The sequence below is a fragment of the Mauremys reevesii genome, linkage group 1, assembly GCF_016161935.1.
Source record: "Mauremys reevesii isolate NIE-2019 linkage group 1, ASM1616193v1, whole genome shotgun sequence".
Lineage (NCBI taxonomy): Eukaryota > Metazoa > Chordata > Testudines > Geoemydidae > Mauremys > Mauremys reevesii.
In genome coordinates, this window is record NC_052623.1 from 333,844,210 (window position 1) to 333,855,658 (window position 11,449).

Genomic DNA, 11,449 nt, shown 5'->3' on the forward strand with positions numbered 1-11,449 from the left:
TCCACCAATTCCCCCGAATCGGGCCCCACGCCTAAGAGGGCCCCACACCCAGTGAGAATCCCTTCCCTGGCTAGAGGTGCCTTTTAAATTTTTACTCACCCGGCGGCGCTCTGGGTCTTCGGCAGCATTTCGGCGGCGGGTCCTTCAGTGCCACTGAAGACCTGGAGCAAGTGAAGGACCCGCCACCGAAGTGCCACCGAAGACTCAGAGCACCGCCTGGTGAGTACAAGCCCCACGTGTTTTTTTACATTTTTTTTTAATAGTCATCCCTGCCGGGGCCCAGTCGAAACTGTTCAAATTGGGCCCCGCACTTCCTAAAGCCGGCCCTGAACATGGCACTAATAATTTTGAGCCATACATTTAACAATGCTCCACTAGATGGCACGTGAACGTTTTGTTATCCTCTGACAAAGTATTCTGCTGGACACTCAACTGACAGAGAGAGACCAAACAGCTCTTAGTAAGGGGCTAATTAAAACATTTACCTCATTAAGCCAGTCCAGAGGGAAGGAGACTTGAGAGACTATTAAAGGACTACATCACATTGCCACAAAAGGAAATAAATGTGGCTGATGTTCACAGTACTTGAAGAAAATGTTAAGATCAACAGAGTATAATTTGCTTTCCTGGATATTAACTAAATGCAGCTGTGCTACAAAGTGAGCACTTCAGGAAAGCTAAGTTTTTCAGTTACAATGCTAGTGTAGTGGAATCTAGGTGGCTGAACTTTCAGCCTCCCACTTAAAGCACATACAGTACACAATAAAATCTCTCACTGCTAAACCACTTACTATGGGAGTAGCACTTCCCAGTGTTGTAAGCTGACTTAAAGTGTTCACTAATTTGGTATCACTCAGGGTTGATTTCTTGAAGAGGCTATTCTGACAGTCACTGACTGTCTGCTCTCCTCTTCCAGTCCCTATCCTCTCCTGACAGCTAGCTATTTCCCACCTCCTTCCTCACAATCTCCTCTGCCTCCTTTTCCTGTGTACAAACCACCCTTGATCCTTCTGTCTCTGCAGAGCAGCACTCCCCACTCCCTCTTCCCCTGAAGGGACATCTAGAATCAGGGAGCAGGCTTTTTACACCAACTGTATTGACTTATTTCCATCACACTAAGAACTTATGACTATAGTGAGTCAGACCCAAGGCCCATCTAACCCAATATCTTGTCTTCTGCCACAAGCCCGTGGTAGATGCTTCAGAAGGAGCAAACAGAATAGGGCAGTTTATCAAATGATCCATCCCATCATCCAGTCCTAGCTTCTAATAGAGGTTTAGGGTCAGCCAGAGCATAGGGTTGCATCTCTGACCATCTTGGCTAACAGCCACTGACAGACCTATCCTGCATGAACTTATCTAATTATTTTTTTAACCCAGTTATACTTTTGGCCTTCACAACATCCCTTGGCACCAAATTCCACGACTGTGTATTGTATGAAGAATTATTTCCTTGTGTTTGTTTTATACCTGATGCATATTAATTTCATTAGGTGACCCCTGGTTCTTGTGTTACATGACAGGGGTAAATAACACTTCTTTATTCACTTTCTCCACACCACTCATGCTTTTATAGTCTTCTATCATATCTCTGCTCAGTCAGTGCTTTTCCAAGCTGAACAGTAACAATCTTTTTAATCTCTCAGATGGAAGCTATTCCATACCCCTAATGATTTTTGTTGCCCTTCTCTGTACTTTTTCCTATTATAACTTTTTTGAGATGGGGATGACCAGAACTGCATGTAGTATTCAAGGTGTGGGAAATTCCATGGATTCACATACCAACTAAGCACTAGATCCACTCAGTCTGGCTTCCATCCTTTCCACTCCTCAGAAATAGCTCTCACCAAGATCTGAGATGATCTTTTACTGGTTAAATCTTAAACCCTACACACCAGCCTCAGCCACCTTGGCCATTCTGCTGCCAAACCCTGTACTCTCTTCTCCCCTGCTGGCATATCTTTTCTTGGGTTCTGAGACACTGTCCTCTTTGGGTTCTCCTTACTTGTCCAGCCACTGTGCGTTACCTTTGACATCTCTTCCACCCAACTCTGCTGGAGCCCTTCAGGCTCAAGTTCTTGTTCCCATTTCCTTATCCCTTGCTACTCCTTTTTGAATGGCCTCATTCACTCAAATAGGGTTTAATCACCCTCTTTACCAGAGAGGTGGTAGTGCTGTGGGAAAGGATCTGGGCATTACAATGGATCACAAATTGAATACAAGATGACAAATTAATGCATTTGTGAAAAAGGCCAGTAGTATCTGGGGCTATAATAACAGGAGTGTTGTGTGTAAGAGAGGGGAAGTAACTGTCTGCCTCTACTCAGCCCGGGGCAGGCCTGAGCTGGACTACTTTAGAAAATGTGTGGCTAAACTAGGGTCCAGAAAAGAGCAACAACACAGCAGAGGTTTAGCAAACCTGATGTATGAGGAATGCGCAGCTACAACAATAGGGTGGGTGAAGTCTTTACTCAGGGGAATTCTGCATCGCTGTGCAGAATTCATGCCCCTCCCCGCCCCCCACAGCTTTCTTTGCTTCCCCACAGAAAAATGACTTCTGATGGAGAAGCAAAGGGAAGCTGCAAAAGAGGTCATGCGCCCTTGTTGGCAGTGCAGACAGGTCAGCTTGGGCATCCGGAGCAGCCAGTAGAGAGATAGTATCAGAGGGGTAGCCGTGTTAGTCTGGTTCTGTAGAAGCAGCAAAGAATCCTGTGGCACCTTATAGACTAACAGACGTTTTGCAGCATGAGCTTTCGAAGCATCCGAAGAAGTGGGTATTCACCCACGAAAGCTCATGCTGCAAAACGTCTGTTAGTCTATAAGGTGCCACAGGATTCTTTGCTGCTAGTAGAGAGATAAATCACTGCCGGACAAGAGAGCTGGGCAATCATATGTGTGGGAGAGCGAGACACACTGTCCCTCTCACTTGCTCTTGCAGCATGCTCAGCGTGGAGGGGTAGGTCTGTGGTGTGGTTCTGGGGAGGGAGATGTGGAGCAGGCTCTGCCCCTCAGGCAGAGCAGAATGTAGCAGCCTAGTGAATTGTTAGCAGTGTTAGTGAATTTCCCCAGGAGCATAACACAGTTGTAAAACATTTTCTGGGGCCCCAACTCTGCCACAGCCCTCCCTCCCCCCATGGTTCAAGGCCCCTATGACGTGCCACCCAGCGGGACTGCCCCTTGCACTGTGTGCCACCCTCAGTGTCTTGGCCCAGCCTCTGTCCTTCACCACAGGGCTGGGTCTCTGCCCCTCGTCCCCTCTCAGCTTGGTAACCGCCCCAGGCACTTTGGCACTTTGACCATGCCACCAGAGTGGATGGTGCTGCTGGAACTGCCCCCATGCACGGGCTGTCCCGCTGCAGCGTTCCCCTTACAGGGTGCCCGGCGCTGGCTATGCAAGAGTCTCCCCCAGCACCAGGCTGCTACCCCGATGGCGGTAGCTGCGGGGGGGGGGGTGGCGTTGGTTCCTGCTGACACTGGCTGGCGGGGGGCGGGGTGGCGCGCCTGTGGGGTGTAGTGTGAGAAACTGTTCTCAGTCAATTTCTGCCCCCTCTGCTGGCCGCCCCCTGCTCTGATTGGCCCCTTTTTATCCCCTGTAAAGCACCGGCTGCAGCACTGGATGCCAAGTAAGGGCAGGGTGAAGGTCCGTGACTTCAGCAGCTATTACTGCGCATGCTCAGTGCCCCCTGAGTAGCACGTTCCCACAGCTAAGAGGTGCTCGCACGAGACGGGCACCCTCAGCCCGTCACTGACGGCGCAGCAGCCGGGGGCGGGGCCTGCCCTGCCCGCGCGCAGCCACCTCCCTCCCGGCAGGCCCGGAGCGGCAGCGGCGCCTTCCGCCAGGCGGCGTTTGGTTGGAGCGCAGGGACTGGACGCCCCGACCGCTGCCGCGGGGGCGAGGCCTGCGCGCCCCACCCCGGGCGGGTCACGTGGTGGAGGTGTGGCCGCGTGGTCGGTCTCCTAGCAACGCGGGATGGCGGCGGGCGAGCAGCAGGGCCGCGAGTACCTGGAGCGCTACAAGATCCCGGAGCTGCTGCACAACCTGAGCGCGCTGCTGCTCTACCACCGGCCCGGTACGGCGGCGCCCGCTGGAGGCGCGGCACTGGGGGAGGCTGACGGGGCGCTGAGCCCCTGGCAGGGGACCGGAGGGGTCGGGGCTGGCGGGGCTCCATAATGCCCCGCCCCCGCCGTTCCCGGGACAGGGCTCCCAGCAGGGACCCGGGTCCGCCGGGACCGCGTGACTGAGCTCAGCACCGGGCCGGCTAGACCCAGTCACAGCCGACGGCGGCGCCGTGCGCGGGCTGTGGGGCTTTGCACGCCTACCGCGCGGGGGGCGGGACTGGCTGAAGGGGGGGCAATAGCTTTGGTGCCGCCACCCGCGGTTAGTGCCTTAACGCCAGGCCCGGATTTATGGCCCGTAAGGGCCGCCGAGGCGTGAGCGGCGCAATCTGCCTCTCGTGGCCTCCGGACTCGTCCCCTGCAGCTGGGCAAAGCCAGCGCGGCGAGCGCTCGTGCCCCTCCTGGTGCCTGCAGGACGCTGCCATCGCCGCTCGAGCTGATGCGCCGGCTGCGTGTGTAAAAACCTCACGTGCGCTAATAGTCCTGCATCACGTCTTGCCCCACCCTGGTCAATGCACCTGTTGCAGCTTGTCGTCCACATAGATTGCTAGGCAAATGGCCTTGTATTATTCAGTTGTACAGCACCTAGCACTCGGGCGGGACCTTGGGTGCCCCCCCCCCAGGCAGAACTATAATGAAACTAACGTAAAAATGACTAGCCCGTGTTTGACCAACTACTTGCATGTGGACAATGTGATTTGTTGTACATTATTTGACTGCATCCAGCCTAGTGGATGTTTATCAATTGTTGATGCAGGATTCCACTAGACTGTAATTAACCATAAATTCCATTCTTCAGCCTAAAGGCTGAATAATGTTTATACAATTGCTCTAAACCTATCTAATAGCCCAGGTACTAAGCTGACGCCTTTCCCCATTGCCTCCCCTCCGCATGAACCTTTCGCTGCTGCATGTAGCTATACGCTACAGTTTGGATGCAGCTTGCTTTTTCTTGTGGCATGTAGCTCCATATAGTCTACATCGGGGTAGGCAACCTATAGCATGCGTGCCAAAGGTGGCACACAAGAGGATTTTTTCAGTGTCACTAACACTGCCCAGGTCCTGGCCACTGGTCTGGAGAGCTCTGCGTTTTAATTTAATTTTAAATGAAGCTTCTTAAACATTTTAAAAACTTTAGTTACTATACATACAACAATAGTTTAGTTATATATTATAGACGTATAGAAAGAGACCTTCTAAAAACATTAAAATGTGTTACTGGCACACACAACCTTAAATCAGAGTGAATAAATGAAGACTCAGCACACCACTTCTGAAAGGTTGCCGACCCTGGTCTACATGCTGCCACACGTGGTGTGAAGTGCAGCCATACCTTTAGCAGATTTAAGGCTCCACACAACGTCTATTAAACTATTGTAAATGATTTTTTTAATTGCATTACTTCCTCTGACTATAAATTTACAGCTAAGGTACTGGTATCTTAACAATAATCATTAATGGGCAATTTAAGATACCATTTAATTAAGAGAAGAGCTTATTATATGTACATTATAATTTTTCCAAAGACTGTCATGCCTGAGTTATGCAGGAATCTGATATGTTTCAAATTTTATTATAGACAGTAGTGATACATTTTCACATTTCAATTCTTTTTTATAATTACTTCATTAAAACTGAAGGTTAAGTGCTTATAAAGTCATTCACTTTGCTGCAGAATTCAGTATTTTGCTGCTAAATAATTCTGAGGGCTTTGGCATGTAACTTAGGTCTAATGTGCCATGAAGCATACATAAGGCCTTGGTTATAAGCTAGCAGTTTGCCCCACTGCCCCTTTGCAAGGCTCTAGGGCAGGGGTGGGCAAACGTTTTGGCCTGAGGGCCATATCTGGGTGGGGGAATTGCAAGTGGCCATGAATGTAGGGCTTGGGGTTGGAGTGCGGTGTATGGGAGGGGGTACAGTGTGCAGGAAGGGGCTCAAGGCACTGGAGGGGTGCAGGGCGTATGAAGGAGCTCAGGGCAGGGGGTTGGGGGGGCAGCAGGGATTCAGGGTGCAGGCTCTAGCCTGGCGCTGCTTACCTAGAGGGGCTCAGGGGTGACAGCAGCACACAGCAGGGCTAAGACAGGCTCCCTGGCCCCCCACTGTACCACTCCACTCATCCCTGTGGCCCCTGCTAGGGGGAGAGGAGGAGAAGAGGGTTCCGCCTGCTGCCCTTGCCTGCAAGTAACTCCCCCAAAGCTCCCATTGGCCATGGCTCCCCATTCCCAGCCAATGGGAGCTGTGGGGGGGGCGGTGCCTGCAGGTGAGGGTACTACACAGAGGCCCCTGTCACCCCCAGGGGCCACAGAGAAGTAGTGCGAGCCGCTTCCAGGAGCGGCAGGAGGCCCACAGGTGGCAGTGCCACAGGCCGTAGTCTGCTCACCCCTGCTCTAGGGGACAGTCAGTATATGTTTATAAAGTAACAAAGTAAGCTTCAGCATGAAGTGACTGATAGTTAAATATTTCAAAACTTACCGGTAATTTTTTTTCTTAGTTACTAGTGTGTATACAAAATACAAATAGCCATATCTTTCTAGTGCTAAAGCTAATATAGTCTATAGCCAACTGTTTACATACTAAATAGAATTTGATTTTAAGTAATATAACACCTTTTTATACTCAAATGGTGAAAATTTGGCCCCACTGAACATAAATGGGAATTTTTTACCATGGACTTTATTAGGGCCAGGATTTCAATCAAGGTGTCAAAGTATTTTACAATGTAATGCATTAAATTCAGGGCCTTTAATCAAATGTGGCAGATAACACTCACACCCCCAATTGCTCACATGAGCCTTGGATATTAGAATCTGTTTTACTGAGAGGTGGAACAGTGGTTGACAACCAGCAGGTAATTAATCGAGATCATTCAGCAGTATAGTATATGAACACTTGTTTGTCCTCACCCATTTCATTAACTGCTACTGCATCTTAAAAAGTGCAATCTCTCCCGGTTATAATTTAACACAGCAGCCAATGGAAGATAACCTTTAATAGTACAGCAGCCCCTTCCTATTCTGTTGTTAGCATTGTGCACCATCAGGCAAGTTCAAGTCTCATGTCAGATTCACAGTACAATGGTTTTGCCATAACTTGTATTTCCTTGAGATTGTCAAACTTAATATTTCTAGAATATTTTGCATTAATTATAGGGTTGAAGAATTAACTGATAACTAGATCACTGAATATACACAAGTGTAAAAATAAATGTAAAGTTACACTGCTAGTGCAGTAGAGGTAAAAACAGAATTAATCCTACTGTACTGTAGTTCACTGTTTTTGCATTTAATGGTAAGAATTAGTAAACCCAGTTTAAAGAATGTATACTAGCAACAAGATTTGTTAACTTTATTCTTTTACAGAAAGACCAAGAGAGTTTTTGATACATGCACTGGAAAGAGTGAAGTTTGCAAAACTAACTGACGTGGAATATCCTTATCTTGTGGATGAATCAAATTTGAATGCTATGTTTGAAATGCTGGACACTACAAGTCAAGGCTATATAACCTTAGTGCAATACAAAGGAGGTTTGTCTTCCTTGCTTAGCATTTTTTAATTAAGATGGATTTTCTATTTATTTACAGATGAGAATTTTAATACAGCAGAGAACATTTAAGCTATAATATGCAAGTTGCTCAAAAGAATGTGAGATATTAAAGAAATTTCTCAACCCATCAGAATTTAGCATTGATAGAAAAACAATTTACTTGTTGCAAAACTTTTTTTTATTATGCAAAATGAGACACCCCTTCCACCTCTCCCCCCACCCCCAGCCTCTTGTACGCAATATTTGACCAATAAGATCTAAAAATAATCTACAGTAGAGCTGGCAACTTTAAAAAGTTATATTTTGTTTACCAGGTAGATCGGGGTGGGCAAATGTTTTGGCCTGAGGGCCACATCTTGGGGGTTGGGAATTGCATACAGGGCCATGAATGTAGGGCTGGGGCAGAGGGGGCTCGGGGCAGGGGGTTGTCAGGGTGCAGGAGAGGTGCGGCAGGGGTGCGGCGGGGGCTCAGGGCAGGGGTGCAGGCTCCGGCCCAGAGCTGTTCCAGGTGAGCAGTGCTGGGGTGGCAGCAGCGCCGGGCCAGAATTTTTGGATGTAAAACTAGACTTCTGGGGGTTTGCATTACAAGGTTTAAAAGGATTTTCTTTTTTAAAAACGTTTATAGCTCTTAAAAGCTTGGGGTTAAGTACTCAGGATTTGCCTTATGAAGAAGATGCAACTATCACACTGGAAATATTCAAGAAAGAAGTGTAAGTAAAGTGACATTTTTACCCTTTGGCTTTATATGGAAGAGAGATTTGTAGCTAATTGTAATTGCATGAATTTTGTATTATGCGGTTTCTAAAAATATTATGCTTTTGAATATTACTTTTTAAATCAGGTCTTAAATCTACAAAGTACTCAATAGTCACAGCTACTCGACTTCAGTTTGAATATCAGGCACTCATCACCTTATGTTCATACCCTTTATAGTGAAATTTTTATTCTTTAACATAATTAAAGTCAAATTTAAACTAGAAGTGATTGGATTACATTTAGTTTTCCCTGTGAGATGGATCATAATAAACGAGTAGTGATAGACTGGGGAAAAGTTTAAAAATATAATGTTCTAGTTTATGGAGTATCCTGGGGAGCACTAGCAAAAAAGTTCACAGTTAGTTCTGAAAGTGATCATATTTCCACGAGTAGATCAGATATTTTACTATTGGTGCCACTATTCGCTCTAGAGAGTATTTGTACCAACTGCAGAGCAGCAGTGATTTTCTTGTCGTTTCTGAAAGTCTCCTTGAAAGCTGTATGTGGAAATGACACTTGTATTAATTTTTTTTTTTTACCAGCTGACATTTCTATTTGGGAAAATATCCCAAATATCAAATCAATACCACAGGGAATTGATCAGAATAAATATCTGAAGCTTGGATGAATATTCTGGGGATACAGAGTAGTGCTGGTAATCTCCACCTATACACAGGAGCATCTGTGTTTGACTGCAGTGATAACCTTTCAGTTATAATTAACCATAGGGGGTGGTATACTCCATCAATACATGTACATAAAGCCTCAGTATTATCTAGTTAAAACTATTACTGTATTTTATAGGAAGCCTGGTAATTTAATTTTTTTTCTTTTTAAAAAGATTAGGACAACCAATACACCAGCAACTGAGCCAATAAAATGTGTGGTTTGGACCAACATTTTAATCAGGGCTCTGTGTATTCAATGCAGCAAATTCACTGGCTGTGGAGTTGGATGCTGAAATTCTGGAGTTGTGCTCCAGAATCTCAGCATTTAAATTATGAGAACAGAGAGAACCTTGAAAATATGAATTAAGCATAACCAATGCAGTGTCACCTGCCTGCTTAGCATCTGATACAATTAGAGGAATTAATTTCCCCCATTCATTTCAAAACCCTATGGACTCTTGCTATCAAAGCTATGCAAATTGGCATTTTTCCAAAAGAATTCAGCATTTCTGCACCAAATTTGACGTTTTGCTGCATGCACATGACCAGCATTGTTTCCACATCTCTGTCCTGTAGAACCTTCCTGTACTGCCTCTTGCTCTCTACAAAGGTGAGTTATAGTGCAGTCTCTGCCTTGTTCCATAGATGTAAGCAGCAGGAAAGTAGGATGCCAGAGCTGGAGTCCAGTTTACAGCCAGGGATCAGAAGAAGCCATAGGGGTGGACTGGCAAGCAAGGCAGCCTGGACACTTGTACAGGCTCAAAATAGGCATTAGGCTCCTACACAAGTTCCCCCTATCCCAGGCACACATTTGGGAAGGGGAGAGCATACCAAGATACCCCTCAAATGTAATTAATTGTACATAAGTGTCCTCAACTTCAGTTTGGCATGTTTGTGATTGTTTGGGAGGAGGGGTACAGAATTGGAAAAATAGATAGTTACCCAGTTCTCATTTAAAAATAAAGTCCAGCACACAAGTCCATCTTTACTTCCCACATATGATGGAGAATAACTATGGTGGTTTGGGAAGGGATAAGAACACCATGTACTGAAGCAGCAGCAGAATGTCCTGTGGCACCTTATAGACTAAGAGACGTATTTGAGCATGAACTTTCATGGGTGAATACCCACTTTGTCGGACCAACAAAGTGGGTATTCACCCAGGAAAGCTCATGCTCCAATACATCTGTTAGTCTATAAGGTGCCACAGGACACTCTGATGCTTTTACAGATCCAGACTAACACAGCTACCCTTCTGATACACATACTGAAGAAAATTCTATACTGAAATCTCATGTGTAATGAACATCTAACTAGATTTCTTTTTTTCTACAGGAAGAAGTTGTTGCAGGAGAGCTGGGCCATATATCAACCTTAAGCAGCTGTCTGATAAATTCTCTAAAGTCTTCTCTTTGAGTGTGTTTTTATTTTAATTGCCTTTTGGCAAGTGATAGTTTATTTTTGGATAAGTGAAACTGAGTAGTATCAGCATAGTATGTAAAAAAGTTGAATTATATGGTACTAGTTTAAATAATCAGAAATTACTAATTACACCTGAAGAATATCTTTTGAGGACTTCCTTTAGGGAAAAAATTCAAAAACATTAAAAAGATGCTGTGTATCAACATCTTCCCTAGCAAGACTGTTTTAGGGCCATACAGTGATAAAAATGATTTAATCAGAGCAGCTCAAGGCAATACTTTGACACTTTATATTTGAACCAACAAAATGTGGTTCTAGTATGCAACAAATTATGTCAGCCATTACGGCACTGAAAATTTAATTTAAAGTCAGATATTTCTTTAAGACTCTTAGGGGAAGGGGAGTTTTAAACAACCTGGAGAAGATACCCAAATTCCAACAAACCCATTATTTCCAAACATAAGCAATTTGAAATACATAATATTTCAATAACTGAATCAGTTGTGATGGCATTTTTAAACAAATTAACTAGTCAAAGTATGCAAGGCCTGTTCAGAACATTTTAAAGAGGACAAAGGATCTGGACATTCAAGGAAGAGAAGTTTCCATAACAGGACTTAGTTTTAAAAGTTAGCATGATCAGAGAAAATAGAACATGGAAACATGCTTTCACCTCATTCCACACCCCCTGCACACACATTAAAGTATGTAATGCCCATGTGTGGGAATTTAGGTACGTAACTGTCCATATACCAAAACGAAAATGAACCAATTTGAATGGAATGTTTACCACTGAATGCAGTAGCATATCTACCCAGAGTTTACTCCATATTACTCTAAACCATAAACATTTCTTCAGCATAACCATTATCACCTTACAGCCATCATTAACTAAACAGACCACTCACTATTCAACAAGGAACACATTCTCCACTCTAGGTCT

At 45.5% G+C, this 11,449-nt stretch overlaps 1 protein-coding gene across 1 annotated transcript; it reads left to right on the plus strand.

Moving 5' to 3' along the window:
- The first annotated feature begins 3,774 nt into the window (after positions 1-3,774).
- Positions 3,775-10,495, plus strand: EFCAB10 (EF-hand calcium binding domain 10). The gene is made up of 4 exons (XM_039517191.1): positions 3,775-4,070; positions 7,476-7,640; positions 8,286-8,370; positions 10,420-10,495. Exons 1-4 carry the CDS (start codon positions 3,971-3,973, stop codon positions 10,460-10,462), a joined length of 393 nt encoding a protein of 130 aa, XP_039373125.1. The 5' UTR covers positions 3,775-3,970; the 3' UTR covers positions 10,463-10,495.
- The last annotated feature ends 954 nt before the right edge of the window (positions 10,496-11,449 follow it).